Source organism: Halichoerus grypus, chromosome 6 (genome assembly GCF_964656455.1).
Source record: "Halichoerus grypus chromosome 6, mHalGry1.hap1.1, whole genome shotgun sequence".
NCBI classification, from domain to species: domain Eukaryota; kingdom Metazoa; phylum Chordata; class Mammalia; order Carnivora; family Phocidae; genus Halichoerus; species Halichoerus grypus.
In genome coordinates, this window is record NC_135717.1 from 45,862,021 (window position 1) to 45,886,818 (window position 24,798).

At 46.1% G+C, this 24,798-nt stretch overlaps 1 protein-coding gene across 2 annotated transcripts in view; it reads left to right on the forward strand.

Annotated features, from left to right (window-relative positions):
• FBH1 (F-box DNA helicase 1) overlaps positions 1-23,006 on the forward strand; it is a 52,661-nt gene extending 29,655 nt beyond the window's left edge. For both annotated transcript variants that reach the window (XM_036090052.2, XM_036090054.2), the window contains 8 exons: positions 100-199; positions 294-415; positions 2,358-2,433; positions 3,039-3,236; positions 3,779-3,904; positions 5,548-5,654; positions 22,015-22,146; positions 22,508-23,006. In XM_036090052.2, coding sequence (XP_035945945.1) covers positions 100-199; positions 294-415; positions 2,358-2,433; positions 3,039-3,236; positions 3,779-3,904; positions 5,548-5,654; positions 22,015-22,146; positions 22,508-22,678 — 1,032 coding nt within the window. In that variant the 3' untranslated portion in view covers positions 22,679-23,006. The remainder of the gene's footprint in view (positions 1-99; positions 200-293; positions 416-2,357; positions 2,434-3,038; positions 3,237-3,778; positions 3,905-5,547; positions 5,655-22,014; positions 22,147-22,507) is intronic.
• The last annotated feature ends 1,792 nt before the right edge of the window (positions 23,007-24,798 follow it).

The following is a 24,798-nucleotide window of genomic DNA, read 5'->3' on the forward strand; positions in this document are numbered from 1 at the left end:
AGTTGGGTTTGGCTAGGCCGGGACTCACGGGGACAGAAATGTGCTAACCTACTTCAGGGAGGGGTTGTTGACTCCGTTTGTTTTGTCGTTTTCCCACAGAGTTTCAGGTTTGGCGTGGAAATAGCGTATGTGGGAGCTACTATCTTGGATGTCTGCAAGCGAGTAAGGAAAAAGACTTTGGTTGGAGGAAACCATCAGAGTAAGGCTTTCAGTTAGTCTTCATTTATTTGTTCCAAAAATTAGTTTTCCTGTTTATTTGGTTTTGCCACAGAGTTTGTGCTCTCTCCCAAAAGGTGGCATTAGAGGTGATGCCAAAGGCCAAGTGGCCCTGTTGTCCCGGACCAATGCCAACGTGTTTGATGAGGCTGTGCGGGTGACCGAAGGAGAAGTCCCTGCGAGGATACATCTGATTGGGGTGAGAGTACATTTCCGTTGACTGCTTCCTGCACAAGCCTAGCCAATGAAAATATTTGGCTTCATTAGGATTATTACACAAGCAAGCATCTGGGGTTTGAGGCACCATCTGCGCCATGACTCAAGTCTTTGCCCCGGGCTGTTCTGATGATGTAGGCCAGATGTTCCTATAAAGACCCAGTAAGGACTGAGGATCCTTTCTTCCACTCTTTAAAACACTAATGCCCTTCTCATCTTTGGCCCTGCCAACGAGGCTGCCCACTGGCTACCTGCGAGTGTTGTGGTGTGTGGTGTTCGTTAGTGTAAGAACAGGGAGCTGCCAACACAGCCGGGAAGTGTGAGCGGGCTCCACGGAGAGGGTGTGCATACCTGGGTTCTAGCTCTGGTTCTGTCACTAACTTTGTGTGGCTTGCGGCAAGTCACAACTTCGTGTGCCTCATTCTCTCCATCTCTAAGACAAAAATCATGCCTTTCCTTTACCTGGTTCACGGGGAAGTTAGGATGAAGCGACACGTGTATGACATTTCTAATTCTTCAAGACAAAGCGATAGGACTAAAAGACATTCACTCCTTTTGTGAAAAACAGTGTTTTCTGAGGGCTTACTATGTGGGCACTCAATAAATATACTCAGTGAATCATAATCAGGAGATGTGCTGAGTTTTCTCTTTTTTATGGATAAAGATTAGATAGCCACGTTACAGAAGTTTTGGAAATTAAGAGGGGAAAAAAATCACCCTAAATCTCAGTATTTCAGATAATAATTTTCCCTTTTGCTATTTATGTCTTTGTCTTTATAGACACACATTTCTACATAATTGCAATTATAGCATACATACAAACGTGTGCATTTTTTTACTCAATACTTAAGCATCTTTTCTTTCACATTGTTCCATTAATGACTGTAGTAATTCATCTAGTAGTTATAGTGTAATTTGGACATTTTTGTCATTGTAAGAAAATAGCACTCTTGGACTGCGGCCCACGCCGGACGTGGCAGACAGTAGGCATTGTGGTCCTTCCGTCACGCCCACGTGTCGTCTGAAGCATGTGTCTGCACTCGTGATCACATCTGCTTTCCAGCTATAATACACGCTGGCTTATTTCAGTCTCTGTTTTATGTTAACGGTTTACGTGTCCCTTCGCCAAATGAGGACAAATCCTTGGAGTGTGGTGCCGTGGTCCCGGGCAGTGCTCAGCACATGCTTCTAGGTAGAATGGGCTACACTCTAACACAGGCAGGCCCCCTCCTGCAGGAGCTAACCTTCTAGAACATACATCACACATCCTTCTAGAACAGGACTCCACACGTCCTGTTCAGGTGTCCTCGTAGCCTCCATCGTGGCCATTTTTCTGTTTCTGGAAGGTAGATGGTTTTGGTTCCCCCTTTTGGACCAGAAAGCAGCATGCAGCTGATTCTTGCCTCCCTCTCCCCTCCTTTTCTTTTTCTTTTTTCTTTTTTTATTTTTTTAAAGATTTTATTCATTTATTTGACAGAGACAGAGACAGCGAGAGCAGGAACACAAGCAGGGGGAGTGGCAGAGGGAGAAACAGGCTTCCTGCCAGGCAGGGAGCCCGATGCGGGACTCGATCTCAGGACCCTGGGATCATGACCTGAGCCGAAGGCAGACGCTTAACGACTGAGCCACCCAGGCGCCTTCCTTTTCTTTTTAAACAGAGGAAGAGTTTGAGGTAGCAGCCAGGATTTAGCATTTGAGAATCCTGAGTGCTCAGGCTTTGTGATAGCCTAGTGCTTTTGTGCTTGATGAAGTTCCCTGCTGTCTGTTTGCTTTGGGTGCGATTTGAGATCCGTTTCCAAGAAAACATCTCATTTCAAAATCCCATCTCTACGTTTGCTTTACTTTGTTTTGTTAAAATAACAACAATAACAAAACAAAACGGAAAACAGCAAAAAACCAAAAATCCCACCAAAAAACTTTTTCAGGGGATTAAATCCTTTGGATTGGACAGAATCATTGATATTTGGATCCTTCTTCAGCCGGAGGAAGAACGGAAGAAACGTGAGTACCCTCCTGGCCGGTGCAGTGGACGGAAGCACTCCAGTGACGAGGGACGGGAGAAGGCTAGGCTTGCTCTGAGTCAGCATTCGTATTTTCCTCCTGGAGAAGGGTGGAGCTAGTGTGGCTCTCTTCCCATCAAGAGTGGGATGCCCGAGGCCTCCTGGTGCAGAGGTACTGAGAGCTCTTTCCAGACCCTTCTCTCAGGAGGCTGAATTTCTTCCTATTGTCGGTCCCTTAGGCTGTCTTCCCTTACCATCTTTCTGTCTGCCTGGGCACCTTTACCCACCGAAACCTCTGCATGGGCCCCAGATGGTCATTTCTAACATCCTGTAGCGTATTTCTTTTCCACATTGCGCTATTTCACATCCCTGTGAAGTAGGTAAGGATGTCAAGGGTTGGGCCCTTGAGCCTCAGTTTGGAGACGGAGAGGCTAAAGCACAGGTCCTTTCTGACTTGCCCAGGGTCACACAGCAGGTTAGTGATGCAGTCGGGACTAGAACCCGGATCTCCCAGGCTTGCACTGCTGTTGGCTAGGAATGTGGAGCTGCTGCCGCTGGAGTTTAGTGGAGCCCTGTCATATTAACCCGAATGTGTGTTCTCCTTAGAGAACCTCGTTATTAAAGACAAGTTTATTAGAAGATGGGTGCACAAAGAAGGCTTCAGTGGCTTCAAGAGGTATGTGACTGCAGCCGAGGACAAGGAGCTGGAAGCCAAGATTGCAGTCGTTGAGAAGTATAACATCCGGATTCCAGAACTGGTGCAGAGGATAGAGAAGTGCCACATAGAAGACCTGGACTTTGCAGGTGAGGAGAACAGTGGGTTCTTCATCTCCCAGCAGGAGGGCGGTCGGATGGTCCTCTTCCTGCAGGGATCTCCGGGGGGGCCCGACGGGGCTCTGCAACACTCCTGGGGAGCCTGGGGGGGAAGGGGAGCAGAGCTGCCACTCTTCCTTAGGGGCCCTTCTGTCGTGGGGTCTGCCACTGGGTGCGACTCTGGGCAAGCGACTCAGTGCTCTCTTGGCTCTGTCCCTTTGCCTGCAGACTGCAGGGGCTGGGCAAGTCCCTGCGGACTCTGGAACGTGATTCTGACGTACTAACCCGCCTGTGCTGAATTTGCTACTTCCCCATCTTTCCATCTTTCTCTCTCTCTCTCTCTCTCTCTCTCTCTCTCTCGACTGTTGTTTCTTGCCCGCCCCCCCCCCCCCCCACCAAGCGACATGCGGGTAAGGAAGGGTTGTGGAAGCGCTGTTAGTTTTAGGAGCATGGCAGGAAGGGCACACTTGTCTCTTCCTCTCTCCTGCCTTTCCCTGCCAAGCCCCCATCTAACTGTGTGCTCTCTTTTCCAGAGTACATCTTAGGCACTGTGCACAAAGCCAAAGGCTTGGAGTTTGACACCGTGCATGTGTTGGATGATTTTGTGAAAGTGCCTTGTGCCAGGCACAACCTCGCGCAGCTGCCCCACTTCAGAGTCGGTGAGGAGCGTCTGCGCGCCGCCCACCTGCGGTGCTTCCCTTGCTTGCCTTGCTTTCTGTTGGGTGCTGTGCCTCTAGAAGAGAAACAAAACACCTCCTAGATCTCGGTTTTTTATTGTTATACCGTGTGTTTGAGAAAAACGAGTCCTCCAGGCCCACCTGTCTCAGGGCTGTGAGTAGGGTGGTCGTGCTTAGGGTCGGCCTGTTTTAGCCCCCAGCTGGGGCTGTGCCACCATCAGATATCGGCTGCCCAGCCCCATAAAAGCTTTGAAGCAATTTACCTGCTCTCCAAAATGTTGTTTTTAAGATTTCATTTGTTTGTTTGAGAGAGAGAGAGACAGGGAGCCTGTGTGCGTGTGCGAGTGGGGGAGCGGTGGAGGGCCAGAATCTCAAGCAGACTCCCTGCTGAGCACGGCACCTGACACGGGGCTCGATCCCAGGACCCTGAGGTCGTGACCTGAGCCGAAATCAAGAGTTGGACGTTTAACCGACTGAGCCACCCAGGCGTCCCCAAAGTGTTGTTTTTTAAAATTAAATCTCCTTTTTACTAAAGAGGCCAGGAAATCATAAAAAAGTAAGCACTTTGTATCATTTGTTTGCTTTTATATAAATTTATACTCAAGGCAAGTTGTTATCTTCTGAGCATCCGTGTGGTTATTTTGGTTTTAAATCTTAGAATTAAACCATGTGAAACAAACAAACGTTCTGTTAACTGTGGGCTCAGAATTTGGGGCATAGTGTACATTGGCAGGCTGAAAGTAGAAATGGTAAAAACTCCTGGTCTCTGATGAATATATCCGTAACATTACAAAAAGGTGTGCTGCTGAAGGTAAATTAGAGCACAGTGGGGCACGGGAGCCGCAACAGTGGCTCCATATTGGGGAAGAAAAGTTTATTTAATATACTACCACTTTTTTTTTTCCCCTTGCTGGCCAATGCATGTTCGCATATTTTTTTTGTTTTTTGTCTTAGAACAGCTTTATCAAAGTCTAATTCACATAGCATACAATCTGCCCATTTAAAGCTTTCAGTGTGTTCACGGATGAGCTGCTTGGTGCCGCGTTGTCACCATTGTGCTGCGGCGTGTGGTGACTGTCAGGGGACAGGCTTCAGGGACGCGGTAGAGCCTTGGATGTGTGTTTCTTCTCTTCTTGTCGTGTGACAGCCCAAGACATTTCCAAAGAGAGAGAGAGAGACAGTGTCAGGAAAAGGGAAGAACGTGGACTTTGGAGACAAGTAGCCTTGGGTTTGGCTCCTGGGCCCTTGCTCAGCCTTGGCCCATGTGTCCAAGTGACTTGGCCTCTGTGAGCCTCAGTTTCCCCAGCAGTCCCACACAGCTGTCGTGAAGAGACCTGGGAGGATGAATGAGAACCTCATGGGTGTTGAATGACCTGTGAACAGGCTCCTGGGATTTACCAGTAGCAGCACAGGTTAAAACTCAGTATTTTGTGCCACTGGTCTGTTAGGGTTTTGTTTGTTTTTGGAGTTGGTGCTTGTAGGAGAAGTTGGTGTGTACAGCCAGCAAGTCTTGAGTGGTTTTCTTGGTGGGGGTGGTGGGGGGGGGCAGTGAACGCGTAGAGGAGAACACACATTTTGTAAGCAGGCTTTTGAGCTAATACCTTGCTTCCCTTCACTTTCTTTAGAGTCGTTTTCTGAGGATGAATGGAATTTACTGTATGTTGCAGTAACCCGTGCCAAGAAGCGTCTCATCATGACCAAATCCTTGGAGAACATTTTGACTTTAGCTGGGGTAAGAGGAGCCAGTAACACAAGCTAATTTGGCAACATTCAGAGTTTACTGGGGTTTTTTTATTTTATTTTATTTATTTTTTTATATGTTCAGTTAGGCACTATATAGTACATCATTAGTTTTTGATGTTTTGATGTTCAGTGATTCATTAGTTACGTATAACACGCAGTGCTCATCACATCACATGCCCTCCTCAATACCCAACCCCCTGCCACCCCCTCCCCTCACCCTCTTCCTCTCTGAAACCCTCAGTTTGTTTCCTGGGGTCCAGAGTCTCTCATGGTTCATCTCCCTCTCTGATTTCTCCCCCCTTCAGATTTCTCCCTCCGCCTGTGGTCCTCCATGCTATTCCTTATGTTCCACATGTGAGTGAAACCATATGATACTTGTCTTTCTCTGCTTGACTTACTTCACTCAGCATAATCCCCTCCTCCAGTTCCATCCATGTCAATGCAAATGGTGGATGAATAAGGGATCAACCTGTGGCCTTCAAAGGCCTTTGGTTCAGGATCCTGGGCTGGAAGAGAAGGGCTTCTCTTGGGACTCATGGCTAGTGCAGGAAATGTTGTAATCAAAGAGACAGAAATGTGGGTTCTCTTCTCAGTTCTTTCCTGATTCAGTTTTAATTTTTAAAATAGCCACTGTTCATATGTTTCTTAATTTCTCCCTTGCTCATTTTATGCTGAGCACTCTTGGGGAAACACCAGCAACAGGAAACAGGAACAGAAATCTGAGCTCCCAGTGGTTACTTGGTCCATCTTTCCCTGAACCGAAAATACTTAAGCCAAAACCTAAAACTTAAGTGTAAAAGTTACTCTTTCTTCTGTTGCTGTCTGGTGAACAGAAAAGATTTTGTGCAGCCGAAGCACCATATTTCATGTTCCTTCAGGCAGGTGAGAATATCAGGAGCTGTGGAGTCTGAGCAGTGACATCAACAGCTTTGAACCTCGGGGCGGGGCGGTGGTGTGGGGCAGTAATCATTGTTTAGTAACCGGTGTGGAACTCCTGGCGCTGTTCAGTGGCCGTGATGCAGAACCCTGACGTCAGAACTGAATAGTGCCTGTTTCTAGGCACTGGAGGTGACATGGCGGCCAGAGAACGCCTGCCCTCCCCCAGCCCCCCTTCCAGGTGCAGAGATGGATGGTAAACAAGACAACAGACAGGATTTCTCTTCACATATTTGAGGAAGATGGTGTGAGAGCCTTCCAGGGGGAAGCTTTGTGGACCAACACTCCAGGTCCCGTCACAACAGCAAAAGCTTCTTGCATAAGACAGACTACCTTGTGTGTTGGTAGCACTTTTTTCTTCTGAGCTTCTCCCAGACGGGCCCATCTGGCCATAAGAATGTTTCTGGAATTTGAAATCAGCTGCATGTTTCTCCAAGCAGCTTTGCTTCACCGGGGCCATGCCATGGGTGACGGCTCATGTGTCAGATCGCAGAGCCAGGGCCCCTTTGTTTGGCCATGTCCTTCCTGGCACCTGGGTCACCTAGCGGTTTCCAGAGAGGACTTAGAGCAGAGCTTTGCACGCTTTTTCTTGAAAGGGCCAGACAGTAAATATCTTAGGCTTTGTAGGCCATGTGATCTCTTGTTGCATCAGCTCGATTCTGCTGTGAGGGCACGGAGCAGCCGCAAGCAAGTCATTAATGCGTGAGTGTGGCTGTGTCCCAATAAAACTTTATTGACAGCAACAGGGACTGGTATGGATTTGGCCCCATGGTTTAGAGAGAAATCCCCGCCCATACCCCACTCAGTTGAAAATCTGTGTGTAACTTTTGACTCCCCCCAAACTTAACTAATAGCCTACTGTTGACCAGAAGCCTCACTGATCACATAAACAGTCGATTAACACATATTTTGTATGTTAGCTGTATTATATGTGGTATTCTTAGGATAAAGTAAGCTAGAGAAAGGAATACCATAAGGAAGAGAAAATACATTTACAGCATCATACTTTTAAGAAATCTGTGTATAAGTAGATCCATGCATTTCAAAGTTGTTTTAAAGGTCAACTCTAACAATTTGTATGTACAAATAATCTCTACCTATAACAGGAGTTTTTGTATAAACTTTGATCGTAAGTAGTTTTAGAACGGATAGTGTGGTTTTCTCCTAGAAATAGTGCTGCACCGGTGCTTGGGTTTATCACAGAACCAAGTTGTCACATTGTAGCAGGAAGTATTATAGACCCGTAATACCACTTCACGATGTGGGTTAAATAGGATTTTTTTTAACTTTAACTTAGGAAAATTCTGAGATATTTAAAAGTCAAGAAAGTAATGAATTACTACATACAAATCATACCTATATATAACTGGAGTATGTATCTCTAAAAAAAAAAATGGACCTTTTTTCCCCATAATTACAGTGCCATTATCATAGCTTATAAAATTTATAGCAATTCCATGCGGCTTCTGCTACCCAACCCACAATCATACTTTTGTGATTGTCTCAAAAATGCCTTTTTTGAGTTGCTTTGTTTAACTCAGGGTCCAAACAAAATTCAGGGTTGTGAAGTCTTTTAAGTTTCTTAATTTAGAGCAGTCTAAGACCCCTTCTTCCTTCCAATGCTCTTGTGTTGGAGTCAGGCTACAGAATGTTCCACATTCTAGATTTGCTTTTCTATATAGTTGTATAGATCTTGGTTCCTGACAGTATTTATTGATTACTTATTTACACTGTTCTACTGTGGATAGTAGTTATAAAGTAGTACCAGTATTCCTGTAAACAGAATACTGAATGGAATTTAAGATTTCCTAACAGCTCCGTTTCTCTATATTCCACTAAAGATGTGTGGTAGGAATATCATGCCCTGAGGGCTCTTGAAGTAAGTTCTTTTTCCCCTGTGGTTAGATCCGCCAATGTAATTACAATAAGATATATCTGTTTACTGTCTTTACAAGGATTGCTTTGCTTCTTTTTGACTTAATTATCTTTTTTGAATGTATCAGACATTTATGTTTTCAACGTTAGAACTTTGTAACAAGTGTAAAAGTCTTGTTCTGTCTTTGTCCCCTTCAGATTCTCTCCCTCCACCATTGATAGCTATTTTTTAAAAATTAGTATTCGAGGGGCGCCTGGGTGGCTCAGTCGTTAAGCGTCTGCCTTCGGCTCAGGTCATGATCCCAGGGTCCTGGGATCGAGTCCCATATCGGGCTCCCTGCTACGCGGGAAGCCTGCTTCTCCCTCTCCTACTGCGCCTGCTTGTGTTCCTGCTCTCACTATGTCTCTCTCTGTCAAATAAATAAATAAAATCTTAAAAAAAAAAAAAAAAAAAAAAATTAGTATTCGATTTATCCTTTGGTATGTCTTTTTGCAAGTATTAGCAAATATGTATAAATTTTTCTATTCTTTTTTTTCTTCTTCTTTTTTTATTGTTATGTTAATTCCCATACATTACATCATTAGTTTTAGATATAGTGTTCCATGATTCATTGTTTGTGCATAACACCCAGTGCTCCATGCAGAACGTGCCCTCCTCAATACCCATCACCAGGCTAACCCATCCTCCCACCCCCCTCCCCTCTAGAACCCTCAGTTTGTTTTTCAGAGTCCATCGTCTCTCATGGTTCTTCTCCCCCTCCGATTTCCGCCCCTTCATTCTTCCCCTCCTGCTACATTCTTCTTCTTCTTTTTTTCTTTCTTAACATATATTGCATTATTTGTTTCAGAGGTACAGATCTGAGATTCAACAGTCTTGCACAATTCACAGTGCTCACCATAGCACATACCCTCCCCAGTGTCTATCACCCAGCCACCCCATCCCTCCCACCGCCCCCCACTCCAGCAACCCTCAGTTTGTTTCCTGAGATTAAGAATTCCTCGTATCAGTGAGGTCATATGATACATGTCTTTCTCTGTTTGACTTATTTCGCTCAGCATAATACCCTCCAGTTCCATCCACGTCGTTGCAAATGGCAAGATCTCATTCCTTTTGATGGCTGCATAATATTCCATTGTGTATATATACCACATCTTCTTTATCCATTCATCTGTTGATGGACATCTTGGCTCTTTCCACAGTTTGGCTATTGTGGACATTGCTGCTATAAACATCGGGGTGCACATACCCTTTCGGGTCCCTACTTTTGTATCTTTGGGGTAAATACCCAGTAGTGCAATTGCTGGATCATATGGTAGCTCTATTTTCAACTTTTTGAGGAACCTCCATACTGTTTTCCAGAGTGGCTGCACCAGCTTGCATTCCCACCAACAGTGTAGGAGGGTTCCCCTTTCTCCGCATCCCCGCCAACATCTGTCATTTCCTGACTTGTTAATTTTAGCCATTCTGACTGGTGTGAGGTGGTATCTCATTGAGGTTTTGATTTGGATTTCCCTGATGCCGAGCGATATTGAACACTTTTTCATGTGTCTGTTGGCCATTTGGATGTCTTCTTTGGAAAAATGTCTGTTCATGTCTTCTGCCCATTTCTTGATTGGATTCTTTGTTCTTTTGGTGTTTAAATTTTTCTATTCTTTTTCATGAAAGGTAACATTCTCTAGATAGTGTTCTTTCTGAACCTCCCTTTGTCACTGAGAAATGTGCATGGAGATCACTCTGTTAATAATTCATAGAGTTCTTTCTCCTCCCTTGAGACTGCTGCGGAATATTCACTGGGTCCGTGTATCGTGATTGGTGTGGCCCCTCGCTGATGGCTACTGGATTCTTTCCAGTCTTTTGCCTTAAAGAATAATGCCACGAGGCATCACAAGGCACGAGTCATTTTCTGGTTTGCCAGTGCGTCCTGGGGAATACGTTCTAGAATTTCAATTTCTAGGTAAAGGATAAATGGATATGTGATTTTTCTAGATACTGCCAAATTCTTCACCGAGACTGTATACCTGGGAGTCCCACCCTACCAGTTACATGGAAGAGTCGGAAGGGCTTTTTAAAGCTAGTCGAAGCTCATCAGTTGGTTATTGCATACATTTTATGGGGAACATGAATTTTTCCCCATACGGAATTGAGAGAAATACTTCCCCCTTACTGAGGCTGGGTTCGAAAACATCTGTTGCTCCCAGAAGGGCTCTGAGGGAGCCCCGGAAACATGGCCGGCCCATCCGTGTGAGCAGATGTTTGGGTCCGAAAGCTCTTGCGTGAGAGGAAATACTTCTGCTTTTTATCACAACTTATGAATCTGTTGGGAGACATCCTCTTTGGAAGTGGCTAAGTCCCCCTATGCTCAGAGAGGAAGGCTGTAGGGATTTTGAAGTCTCTGGGGCAGGGGACTAGGGTAATAATTTAGAGACTAAGAAAGCACATGAACGGGGGAGCCCTGCATGCGAGGCTTTAGAACAAAAGGGAGCCATTGGTTCCTGCTACCTAGAGTGAGAAATCACTTTGGTCTCTATAACCAAGAGTAGGTCAGGCAGCCTCCTTTTTCTCTGTCCCCCTTAGAAAATCTACCTAATCCCCAGAAGCCTTTTTGTTCCTTTGTTTCTTTAAGCTTTGAGGAAGTGAAGAGAATCATTACGTTATTGAATAAAGCGTTGTGAAGTCACGCTTGTTGCTCACAGACAGCTTCTCGACCTCCCAGCGTCCGAGATTCTTAATCCAAGTGGCATAGGTGTATCCTCAGAACGGTGCCTAGCACATCGTTGGTGCTCAGGAAGTGTTTGCCCGCTGGATGAAAGTGGCCCCCGTCCTGGTCTGGGGCTGGGCCAGGCTGGATTCCACAGGCCCTGGATCAGACTGCCTCTCGGCTCACAGCTCAGTTCTCCCAGCCCGACACCTTGTGGGCAAGTCACTCATCACTCTGTGCTTCCGTGGCCTGACCTGGAAAGCTGACACAGGGTTGTACCTGCACCGAGAGGAGGGGGTTAGAGAAGGGTCTGGGTGGCCTGACGGGGTAACTGTATTGGTGCACTGGAGAGTATGGGGGTCCTCTGAGGCGGTTTCTGGTCATCTAGACGTTCGACTCCAGGAGGGAGGTATTGGTGGGGGGAGAACTGGCATCTGAGAAAGAACATGGGGGTTGTGGCATGCATGCACTCATTCATTCGGCAGTACTCATGGCGAAGTTTTGTTGTCATGTGCCTCCTTGTCATGGAGCTTTGTATCTACAGATTGCAGGAGAGAGAGGGAGCCTCACTGTTGCTTGGTGGTGTAAGAACACAGGTTCTGGACCTAGACCCGGGTTGGAGCCCCACATCTGCTGTGGTCTACATCTGGGATCTTTTGCATAAGTGACCTCATTTCTCAACTCTCATGCCCTCATCTGTGCAACGGGGATGAGGACAGGATTGCCCCCGGGAAGTCGTGGGTGAGGACCCTACTGCTAGTGAGGACCCAGTGCGTTTAAAACCAAAGCGGCCTGGAAACATTTAAAGAAGGGATGCAGAGGTAGTGGTATCAGGTGCCTTTGGGTTCCTGAAGGCTGGGGATTCAAAGGAAGCTTTGGAGTAAGTTTTGTTTTTCTTCCTCTGGATAGTGTTTGCCACGGCTGCATGGGTCCCCCTGCCCACACTTGACGGTGTGATGTAAGCCCCTTGGCAGTTCCCTGGATGATGGTGTTTCCCAGCAGCTACTGTCTTCATACCCGTGGACGTAGTGGACCCCCAGGACGTCACGAAAGAGTGGAGGTGGCTTTATTGATTCACCTGTTCACTCTGTTGACAAACTAGATTTATAGAGCCAAGCACTGTAGTTAGCGCTAAGGAGTAGAGGTAACAAGACAAGTAATATGCTCCATGATCTCGTGGAATTTACAGTCTAGGAGGGAAGCTGTTAGGCAGTTTTGGATCCACCAGCAAGATTTGGGGGAGTGGGAGAGTCTGCCGCATGCTGTTTAATCACGCCTTGGGCCAGATGGATAGTCATCTCATCCCACCAGGGCACTGTGCTCTCACTGTGTCCATGTAGGAAGACTTAATTTTCCCATGATGTTTGGGATTTTAAAGGTCTGTTTTGTTTTTTTTAGCTTTTAGAAACTGTTAGACCATGAAATGATTCATTTGCCCAGTGGGATCCCTCTGCATCTTAAAGATCTATTTATGGATGGGAGATAGAAGTTCTCCCTAAAGAGTATGTTCAGTGGCCAATAGGATTTAGAACCTGGTGGAATTGGATAAACTGATTCTAAAATTCGTATGGAAGAACAATAGCCCAGGACTAGCCAATTTAAGGAAGAACATGGTGTGGGAACTCGTGGATGGATATTCAGACTGAGTGTAAAGAGATGCTAAGGAAAGCATAAGAGACAGATCGATGGGAGTTCCCAGAAAGTCCCATGGATGTGTGGGAGCTTCACATGTAATAGCTAGGGATTACAGAGGGGTAGGGAAGGAATGTACTCGTCAGCCAACAGTGTTGGGGCAGTTCGCTTTCCATGTAGAAAAAGTCAAGTGAAATTCTTTATATCCTCATAATAAATTCCAGCTGGATTAAAGACATAAATGTGGGCATCTGGGTGGCTCAGTCGGTGAAGCGTCTGCCTTTAGCTCAGGTCATGATCCCGGGACAAGTCCCGCATTGGGCTCCCTGCTCAGTGGGGAGCCTGCTTCTCCCTCTGCCTCTGTCTGTCTCTCATGAATAAATAAATAAAATCTTAAAAAATAAAGATCTAAATGTAAGAAAACAGTTTTAGAAATGTTATAAAAATACTTTAGGATGAGGAAGGTTTTCTTAATAATCTTGACATAAAATGGGAAGTCCTAAACAGTTATTTCTGATTACATCAAGTTGTAAATCTTCAGTGTGATAAAATAATAGCCAACATTTAGTTAACCTTTAAAGAACATCCTTTGAGATGCTTGTTTTGCCAGCTGTGCGCTAGGCACTGTTCTGGGAGTGCGGCTGCGAGCAGACCTGAGCTCTGCCCTCCTGGAGCTGGTGTAACTGCGGAGGGCTGGCCAAGGTCATAAAGAACTGTGGATTTGTAAGAAACAGGCGACCTAGTAGTCTTATAGGCAAGACATAGAGACGAGAAGTTCACAGTGAAAGGAACCCTCACAGTGAGTGAATAGATAAAAACAAACAAACAAAAACCTGTGTCACAGTCTAGGAAATGCAAACTAAAATAATCAGATTGGTAACAATGAAAAGTTTGACCTTTTCAGGTATTGGCAAGAGTGATGAGAGGTGGGCATCGTCCTGGTACTGGTGGGAGAACGTGCGCCCCACTGCTCAGGAGTGTCGTTGGAGCAAGCCCCAGTTTTCAGGTCAGGGGCCTTCCGGGCACTAGCGTCTGACTCCTCACAGTGGATACTGTGCGTGTCCCTGAACCCAGGTTCATCTGCCGCATGTGCCCCAGAGACAGTGACTGACACATGAGGATGCAGCAAGGTAGGGTTTATTCAAGAGGCAGCCTTGGGAGGAGAAGGGAAGAAAGGAGGTGAGAAGGAAGGGAGTCAGGAAGTTGAAAAGCACACGAAAAAGGTCCGGGTACAAGTCGCTGCTGCGTGTGGTCGTCCCGCTAACCCTCTGGTTCTGGGTTTCAAGCCCACTGTCTTTTGGTCATTCCTCGTTCTTGAGGGAATTGGGACGATGACCCACCTCCTTACTTCCTGCTGAAATGGGGCGGAGATTGGGGTTAGAGGAATGGAAACCTGCTCTCGTTTAGAAATACTCCTCAGGGGCGCCTGGGTGGCTCAGTCAGTTAAGCGGCTGCCTTCGGCTCAGGTCATGATCCCAGGGTCCTGGGATCGAGCCCTGCGTTGGGCTCCCTGCTCAGTGGACAGTCTGCTTCTCCCTCTCCCTCTGCCTGCCTCTCTGCCTGCTTGTGCTCTCTATCTCTCTGTCAAATAAATAAATAAAATCTTAAAAAATACTAAAAAAAAAAAAAAAAAGTACTCCTCAGTTCCAGGTTGAAACCCAACATTCTGCATTAGCAAGATTTTTGTACCTTGGTTATGCGTTCTTACAGTGTATGTGACTTCAATTTATCTAGGGCCTTAGGGGAGGCTTGTTGTAACCGGGTAGCTTGTTGTATTTATCAACCGATTTCTTCAGACAAACCCTCCTAAATAGTAGTTTCAGGTTGGTCAGAGGCTCGCTGCTGCAAGCGGGGTTGTTTTGGTGGTTGTCCTTGCTAGACAGGGTGTAGGGACCCTGTGGATCCTGTAATTCGAGTGCGATGGATCCCCGGCTTCCTTCCCTGTAGCTTCACTGAAGAAGGGGTGGTTAGCAGTACCTCGTGTGGCCCTACCGAGGCTGGCGTTGGTCCTATGGGTGCCTGCACCACCCGCCCAGGACTCAGGCGGCATAAGGGCACAGCTGTGGGGCACATCAGCCTGCTGGAAGCAAACATGGATCGAACATACCGGAGAATGTCCAGCTCCCCAACGTGAGCCCTGTCAGGAATTCCTCAGTCATGACAGGTGTAGAAAGAATCTTCCAAATAACATAGCACAGGGGTTTAAAGCCCCTTCTAAGGGCCACTCTTCGTGGAAGCCGAGCACCCAGCAAGGCTTTAGTCCAGTTTAACAGGCAAACAGACCCTAAAAGACTCTTAATTCAGAACTAGAATCTAACACCCACGAAGGTGTGTTACTAGAACAATTTTTCTAAAATCACTCTCATTTTCAATGATAGCGAAACGAAGACTCATTTGTTTGTAAAATAAGTCCAGTTTTAACAAAGTTGACCTAATTGTTCACATAAGCATGGCAAGAATAGTGATTGGCTTTTTTTTTTTTGGTTAAATTTGCTTTGCTGGAACTTATAAGGAATTTCAAATTGAACTTTTAACAGCCTCTTGAGGCTAAGAAGACAAGCTAAATACTTGCCATCAGACTTTGCCTGCAGTACCTATAGATTTGGGTGAATTCCTCTCTTTGAGGTCCCCAAAATATCTTGAGGTTCGTGCACCTGCTGGGAGGTGACCTTCTTTACTCCCATGGTAAGGCTGCTGGGAACCCTGTAAGCAAGATACCAGACCGATTTTTCCAACGGTTTTCATTGGCTCCATAAAGTCATCCTTACTTCCTTAAAACTGTCTGGTCATATCTGACCAAATACGACATTCCTCTCAAAGCCTTGGTAACGTAACCATTGTTTCCAATTGCGTTCTGTCATAAGGAGACCAAATTCTTACTGAACTTACGCAAATAAATACATTGCCATGAAAATAAGAATAGTCACGGAGAGTTTCTGAATTCTGGAGGGATCAGGTTGGGAGAAAAAGATAAGTGTTCCATATTTGTTTCCAAAAGAATATTTTACCAAATTTCTGTAAATCATAGCCTCAAATCTGGAAGAGCAAACAGAGAACCAGCGAGATTTTTTTTTTTTTTTTTTTAAGATTTCATTTATTTATTTAACAGAGAGACTAGAGAGAGAGCGAGAACAGGGGGAGTGGGAGAGGGAGAAGCAGGCTTCCCGCCGAGCAGGGAGCCCGATGCGTGACTCGATCCCAGGACCCCGGGATCATGACCTGAGCCGAAGGCAGACGCTTAACGACTGAGCCACCCAGACACCCTGAACCAGCGAGATTTTAAGCAAGGATCTGTTGGCATGCAGTTTTCCCATTGGTTGAAAATCTTCATCAGGAATGAAGGACTCCCAGCTGTAGGAACGCTGCCCACAGGCCTCAGCTCTCAGGTCCCGTCCAGGATTGCCTTGACTGAAGACAGCTGCCTCGCCAAGGGCGTGCCCCCGACATGGTCACAAACCCTGACTTTTGCCCCAGTGTAGGTGCCCTGAAGCGTAATCCAACTTTTGGAACTCCTCAGAGAACGAGCTGAGGTATCTGTTGATCCTGAGTCACTGCGCAGCTTCTGTCTGATCTTGAGCTCTTTCACTCCCTTCCCTTTCCCAGGCGTCGATCACTCCCTGATAGACTATTTTCATACTGAGTCTTCATAGTCTTAGTCCTGACCATGCACAAAACCCCTTTCCAAAGAGACCCTCTCACAAACCACCTACAGCTTTACAGAATTGTTTCCCTTATTTCCAGTAAACCAAACACCTTAAATTAACTTTAATTCCAAGTATTTTCCAAGGTCACATGAACTTAAAAAACATTTGGGTTAGTTTCTATCTTTGTGAATTTTATTTTTTTAAAAGATTTTATTTATTTGAGAGACAGAGAGCGTGAGAGAGAGTGATATCACGAGCGGGGGGAGGGGTAGAGGGAGAAGCAGTCTCCCCGCTGAGCAGGGAGCCTGACCTGGGGCTTGATCTCAGGACCCTGGGATCATGACCTAAGCCGAAGGCAGACGCTTAACCGACTGAGCCACCCAGGCGCTCTATCTTTCTGAGTTTTAGAATGCCCAATTTTTACAAGTGCTTGCCTTTAAACAAACTAGAGCTCTTTTATAAATTATCTTTAGCAATACCATCCAGAGTTAGAGGGTCACCTGGGTGTTTCAGTCAGTTAAGCGTCTGCCTTTGGCTTAGGTCATGATCTCCGGGTCCTGGGATCCAGCCCCATGTGGGATTCCGCACTCAGTGGGGGAGTCTGCTTCTCCCTCTCCCTCTGCCTCCCCCCCAACTCATGCACGCTCATGCATGCTCGCATGCTCACTCTCTCTCAAATAGATAAATAAAATCTTTAAAAAGGCAGAGGTAGAGAAAATTGTTCGCATTTACAACATACATAGACACAGAAATACACGAACAAGATGCAAAATCTTAAAGGCCCAACTTCCAAATATCTCCCTTTTACAAAACCTAATTGCAAGATGGTATTATATAATTTATGGATTTGTTAGTTGGTCATTTTTCTCCAGAGTCTAATGAATATTGTGGCCAAGCAGTGTTGCCAAAAGTGATTGCCCGGTTTTGGAGAATAGCCCAGAAGGCTGCATGTGGGGGAGTCAAAGTGTCATTTTCCATTTTCCAAGTAGAACATGGCTGGTTTTATTCAAAGAGATCAGAAGCTACAGCAACAAACAGACCAAACGAAGCCTGGAGTAACTCTGTGAGCATTGGTTCCTCCCCAGAAGTCAGGGCGGGGGGGTGCTTCATGGACTGAACCAAACAGCTTCCTTGTTTCTAGTTCCTCCCTAAAAGTCAGAGCTCCACCAAATGAACCAGACTGCTTCCTCGCCAGGCTTTTCTTAAGAGGCTAAGAGGCAGCTGAACAGGAGGAAGAAATCTAAGAGCCAAACCAAATGGGAGGAAGAAACAAGCTCTTGTGCCATCAGATAGGAAGTACTCACCAAGAGACATCTGCCCAAATCAAACCCCAAAAGTGTTTCCTTAAATTAAGCCCGAAGGTTGGCCGCACCCAGGCAGAATGGGGCCCCAGGGATGGACCCTAGGACAGAGAGCCAAGGCAACTGCTTGGACTCGTCACCAGATGTGCGACTGGCTGGGGGCCACTGCCGACCAGCCCTCAGCAAAGAACGCCTGGCTGGCTGGCTCGCCGGATCTGAAGCCGAACCTGAGCTTGTCTGCGCAATGCGCAGCAAAGACGGAGACATCAACTATGATCAAGTGTGCCGCAAGCAAAGAGTTTGCTGGGGGCAAGCCTCAGATTCACCTCCTGGAAGGAGAAGACTCAGAGAAATTTAAGGGCAAGTGAAAAAAGCCTGGGTAAAGAGTTGCAGCTGTGTTTATGAGTCCCATTAACCCTTTGGCTGCCAGTGTCATACATGCTCTGTGCTGTTTGTAGGGCGCTAGGAAGTCCTCTGCCCTTCTCAGGCTCTGACAGGCACACGGGGGAGTTTTCCAGAGGCCACGTGACATGTTGTCACCACAGACTGAACGCAGAAGCAGTTGTCTTCCGTTAAGCCAGACATGAAAAAGATTTGCAAAAATGTAAAACAATGCTACTCTTCTCTAAGTTTTTTCTGGAAATACAGTTGTTTTTGATAAAAACATTAACATGTGATAGGTTTAATTGTTACTCTTAAGAAGAATAAGCATTTTAGTTCTAAGATTTGTGAGTTGTATTATTATATGTCAGGGGGTTGATCTGTTCTCATTGATCTTGGGAGGGGTCCTCTCTGCCTCTTGGACACGAATGCTTGTTTCCTTCCCCAGGTTAGGGAAGTTCTCAGCTACTTTTTGCTCAGATATATCTTCTAGGCCTCTCTCTCCACCCCCTCAGGGATCCCAATAATTCTGACATTGGAACGTTTCATGGCGTCTCTCTCAGTCTGATCTCTTGGGTTTTAAGCTGTTTTTCCCATGCCGCCTCGGTTTCCTTCTTTTCAATCATCTTATCTTCTAGATCACTAATTCGTTCTTCTGCCTTGTTTACCCTGGCAGTCAGAGTATCCAATTTAGACTGCGTTTCATTCATACCATTTTTAAGTTTGGCCTGATCTCTTTTCTGCCCTTAGGGATTCTGTATTGTCGCTAATATTTTTCTCAAGCCTAGATATCAACTTCATAATTGCTACTCTGAAGTCTATTTCTGACATCTTGCTTATATCCATATCCATTAGGTCTGTGGCAGAGGCCATAATCTCTGATTCTTTTCTTTGTTGGGGGTTTCTCCTCTTAGTCATTCTATTGGGGGGTGGTTGAAGGAATGTACAGAGTCCAAAGTATTAACCATGACCCAAGCAAGATGCACCCGTTTTATAGGGAGAAGATCTTTGCAAATGACATTACAGATAAAGGGCTGGTATCCAAGATCTATGAAGAACTTCTCAAACTCAACACCCAAAAAACAAATAATCAAGTCAAAAAATGGGCAGAAGACATGAACAGACTCTTCTCCAAAGAAGACATACAAATGGCTAACAGACACATGAAAAAATGTTCAACAGCATTAGCCATCAGGGAAATCCAAATCAAAACCACATTGAGATACCACCTTACACCAGTTAGAATGGCAAATATTGACAAGGCAAGAAACAACAAATGTTGGAGAGGTTGTGGAGAAAGGGGAACCCTCTTACACTGTTGGTGGGAATGCAAGTTGGTACAGCCACTTTGGAAAACAGTGTGGAGGTTCCTCAAAAATTTAAAAATAGAGCTACTCTATGACCCAGCAATTGCACTACTGGGTATTTACCCCAAAGACACAGATGTAGTGAAAAGAAGGGCCATATGCACCCCAATGTTCATAGCAGCAATGTCCGCAATAGCCAAAATGTGGAAAGAGCCGAGATGCCCTTCAACAGATGAATGGATAAAGAAGATGTGGTCCATATATACACTGGAATATTACTTAGCCATCAGAAAGGTTGAATACCCAACTTTTGCATCAACATGGGTGGAGCTGGAGGGGGATTATGCTGAGTGAAAGAAGTCAAGCAGAGAAAGACAATTATCATATGGTTTCACTCATATGTGGAACATAAGGAATAGTAGCATGGAGGACATTAGGGGAAGGATGGGAAAACTGAAGGGGGGGAGATCAGAAGGGGAGACGAACCATGAGAGACTGTGAACTCTGGGAAACAAACTGAAGGTTTCAGAGGGGAGGGGGGTGGGGGAATAGGGTAGCATGGTGAGGGGTATTGAGGGCACGTGTTATAATGAGCACTGGCTGTTATATGCAAATAATGAATCATGGATCACTACATCAAAAACTAATGATGTACTGTATGGTGACTAACATAACATAATAAAAAAAATAATTTTAAAATTCCTTAGCCTAAATTTCTTATGTGGTAAATATTAACAGATAAGACTCAGGTAAAGATACCTTCTTTGGAGCCTGTAATGTTGGAGCCTGTCATGTTTAGTAGTGTCAAGGGGTCCCAAGACCAAAGTGTTTGAGAACCGGTGCTTTGGAGCAATGCTTTTCCAAGTGTCGGTTGCAGTCCATTCATGATTTATGAAACTAATTTAGTGGGCTATGGTAAGTTTTTTAAAAAGCGAGGTAGAAATAAAATCTAAAAGAAGAAAGACTACATTGCACATAAGGTTAAATACTGTTTTATGAAACTGTTATTTCAGCCTTTTATATATGCATGTACGTGTGTATAGAATTGTAACGCTAAGTGGATTTCTTGGTGTGGATCGTGCTCAGAAAGTTTGTAAACACAGAAACCCTTACATGTGTGGGTGGGAAAGCATGTACAAGCATGTTCGTTGCTACATTGTGGGCAGTAATTTGGAAACCACCTGAGTATCCACTCAGGGAATGGCTGAATCAAATGCGAAAAGAGCGATGTGATTAAACCCTGTGTAGCACTTCAATGAACTAGATAGGAAGCAGACTCAGAGTATAACATTTATGTAAATAAGTACCTGTAAGATGGTACCTAGCCTTCTGGGACATACATGTAAACTTAAAGCCCTTTTAGGATGGGTCGGAAAGGGTGCACGCCAAATTCACAACACTGGCTACCTCGGGGGAGGCGGTAGAGATGACAGGTAAAGGGGATTTTGGCAAAACCTGTCATGCTGTTTTGAAAGGACTTCCTGGTTTCGTTGTCCCTCAGTCATTGGTGGGAACACGAGTGTTTATATATTTTCTGTTCTTTTCTGTAGCAGGCAGACAGATCCTGCAAGAGAGAAAGCCAAATCAATCCAAATACTGGATACAGGTTTTGCCGTTGTAATTCAGAAAACAGGAAATCATAATTATTTAGTCAGCAGATATTTGTGGTTCTACTCGTCGGCCACATCTGTGTTAAACTCCAGAGCATAGCAGACCAGACACTGGTCCCTGTCCCTACTGCTTTTCCAGTCTGGAAGGTCATTAACATTTGGTTTGGTGTTCCCTGCGTGCCGGGCCATCCATACACTTAGCTTGTATGAGTATCTCTTCTTCACAACAGTCAAGTGAACCAGGTACTGTGTTGTCTGCATCTTACGGATGAGGAGGCTGAGGCTTGAAGAGGCCAAGAATTTGCTCATTCGTACAGCCTCAGGCCTGGGAGGAGGCAACATGCTGGGTTGACGTGGGCCGATCTTTTAAGGCCCCTGTTTCAGCTCACTTGGCTTGAAAAGTCAATATACAAATAATTTTTTTTTTTTTTTTAAAGATTTTGTTTACTTAGAGAATGGGAGAGAGAGAGAGAGCATGAGAGCGGGGAGAGTCAGAGGGAGAAGCAGACTCCCCGCTGAGTGGGGAGCCCAATGTGGGACTCGATCCCGGGACTCCAGAATCACGACCTGAGCCGAAGGCAGTTGCTTAACCAACTGAGCCACCCAGGCGCCCAATATACAAATAATTTTTAATGATTCTGGGACAGGTCAGCATGAGATAAAAATCCAGAACCAGCCCTGAAATACCATTATTTCGTGTTTGCCCATGTGTTTGCCTTTTTTTTTTTTTTTTTAAACTGGCCATTTTATCAAGATTCCAGCCGAACTGCTTTAAGCATCCTGTCTTGGAGACGTTACCGGCAGGGAAAACGCACAAAAACCGAGGGCAGCTGGGGCAGTCAGTGCTTTTCTCCTGCAAGGACTCGGCCATATCCGAAGAGCGTTTCCCACTCTGGTGCTCGCGGAGTTTCCAAGTCGAGTGTGGTGGAGACGTTGCTGTTACCCTCTTTCTCTCTGTCCTCAGGAGTACTTCCTCCAAGCAGAGCTGACCAGTAATGTCTTGAAGACCGGAGTGGTGCGCTGCTGCGTGGGGCAGTGCAACAATTCCATCCCCGTGGACACCGTGCTCACCATGAAGAAGCTCCCCATCACTTACGTATGTGGTCTCGGCAGGTTGTGCTTTCTGTAGGATTTGATTAAGTCGTTTGCATCTTCTTATATGCGAGCGTGGTCTGGGAGACTGGGTTGGGGCCCGACGCTTACAGGACCACTGTTTCCCTGGAGGGCCTGGTTCAGTTTTCCTTGGCTCTTCACCCCTTGCCTTGATAAATTCTGGTTTCTGCCCCAAAGGAATTTGATAGAGTGGAGTCTACCCTAGATGGCTGTGCTGTGGGATATGTCACCTCAGAGGTTTGCCCACGTCGGAAAACATCAGAATAATAAGGCTTAGTCTCTTGGTGGAAAATCCCTGCTGTCTGATCGTCCCCCTGACCTCTTTTTCTTCCCCCTCCCTGCAGAGCAACAGGAAGGAAAACAAGGGTGGCTACCTCTGCCACTCCTGTGCGGAGCAGCGCATCGGGCCCTTGGCCTTCTTGACGGCCTCCCCTGAGCAGGTGCACTCCATGGAACGCACCATCGAGAACATAGTGCTGCCCAGACACGAAGCCCTGCTCTTCCTTGTCTTCTGAAAGCCAAGAGGAGCTTTCTCCACGGTATAGAATGCCTTGTGTGGACTCGAGTTACTTGAAGAAAGCCAGTGTGGGGTAGGGTTCTCACTCAGCTGAGACTCTGAATTCACTCACAGAGCATTTTTTGAGGAATACGAAGCCAACGAGAGTTGGACCTGCCATTTCTCCATTCCCTGTAGGTAGCCAGTTCCCACTGCCCCTGCTCTATGCGCATCAGGCGGGGGATGCGGGGGATGTTCTTTTGATAAAAAAACATTTTATGTATTTAAACTTTTATTACAAGGTTTCAATTAAACAGGCATTGTAGCACTGGCATACCACTGCGTGACACTGGCCTCAGCCCTGTGGTTTTTGAACTTTCTCCAACTTTCTCTTTGTCCCACTCACTCTTTTCAACATCTGTGTCCCTGCTCACATGATGATCAAGCAGAGTATGAGACTTCATGTCTGGGCGATAATTGACAGATCAGAACACGAGAGGTTTTTGTGTCGTGGGGAGTCACACGTGTATAACATGTAGTGTGTACCTTTGTCATTACACGGGGTTCACGGTTTGAACAGGGGAGCAACATAATACACGAAAAGACAAACACAGAGTGACAACAGCCAGACTTCTTGTGTTTCCCACCTATAGAACGGAGGATCAGAGAAGTGGAGTTGTCTGGCCACTGTGGGGGCGGGGAGAGGGGTCTCGGGAGAGACGGGAGATTGGTACCTGGTTCACTGCCTGGGGATGCTGGGTGGATGTAATAAAGCAATTCTTACAGAAACCGATGACAAAACTCACATCGTCTAGATGTACATGGATCTGGTATTTTTACGTTTCTGCCATACAGCACTTCAGGGATGCAGATGACAGGTGGGGGAGTTGGCACGGCATTGCCCAAAGAGCTCGCCACATCTAGTCTCTGAGCCCACCAAGCGGCGTCCAGGAGCGGGCCTCGTAGCTCCCGTTGTCACAGCCTCCCCTTAGCCTCCTCCATCAGCCTGGTGGAGCTTAGAATGCGGGCCGGTGAGTAAAGCAAGCGTGCTGTCGGATGGGGCTAGGGGTGCTCTAGAAGGGCGAATGCCAAGTTAATGTTTGCATATCAAGGAGTGTTCCCAGAATGGGACCTGAAGGCAGACGTGGGAGACTTTAATGGCCACGGGATGGGGCTGTTTATCCGCTCTGCCAGGATTCCTGGCCTCGCCTTAATTAATGCTTAATGGATGACTCAGAATAAAAGAGCAAGTGAAAGGGATTTGAATTTGGGTTGGTCATAATTTTCATTGTCCTTCAAAAGAGGGATTTGGGGGAGGGGTAGTAAGCAAGGGTTCATTCACGTGTTTTCTGGAAATCAAATTGTGCCAACCAGAGGGAAAGCCACATATTTGTTGGAGAAGTCATCAACTCACTGAGCCGTCATGGAGCACCTGTGGTGTGGCAGGGGCGGTGTACGTGGGCGTATGGACTCACAGTATGGTCCCCGGCTCCCGGAGATTTGGAACCACAAATGTGATTGTAGTTGGAGGTGAACCAGGTGCGGGGGGAGGGCCGCAGGGGTGCTGAGGGACGGACGGGCATCCTTATCCACAGGGGAGGTCGGAGGGTGTCCTGATGGGAGTGATGCTGGAGTTGCATTTACCAACAGGACAGGCAGTTAGCTGGCTGTTCAAGGTGGAAAAATTTTCTAGGAGGAAGGACAAAAAGGACGTGTGTGGTAATGGTACTGCCAGAGCAAAATGTCAGGACTAGCATTTTGGTACGAGTTTTAAAAAATAACAGAATCTAGGAATATTAATACTAGTATTTCATTTTTTAAGTGTTAAGAGTTTTGTTTTGTTTTGTTTTTGAGAGGGAGAGTGCGTGAGCATTGGGGGGGAGCGGGCAGAGGGAAAGGGAGAGAGAATCTGAAGCAGACTCCCTGCTGAGCGTGGGCCCCAGTAAGGGGCTCGATCTCACAAGCTTGAGATCATGACCTGGGCCGAAATGAAGAGTTAGACACGGAAGCGACTGTGCCGCCCAGGTGTCTCTCAAGTGTTAAGAATTTTTTTAAAATTAGTGAAACTAAATATTTGGTGTATAAGAAAAATAATTTGTACATAGCAGCAAAAATAGAAATTAAAAAAATAAGTGTTAA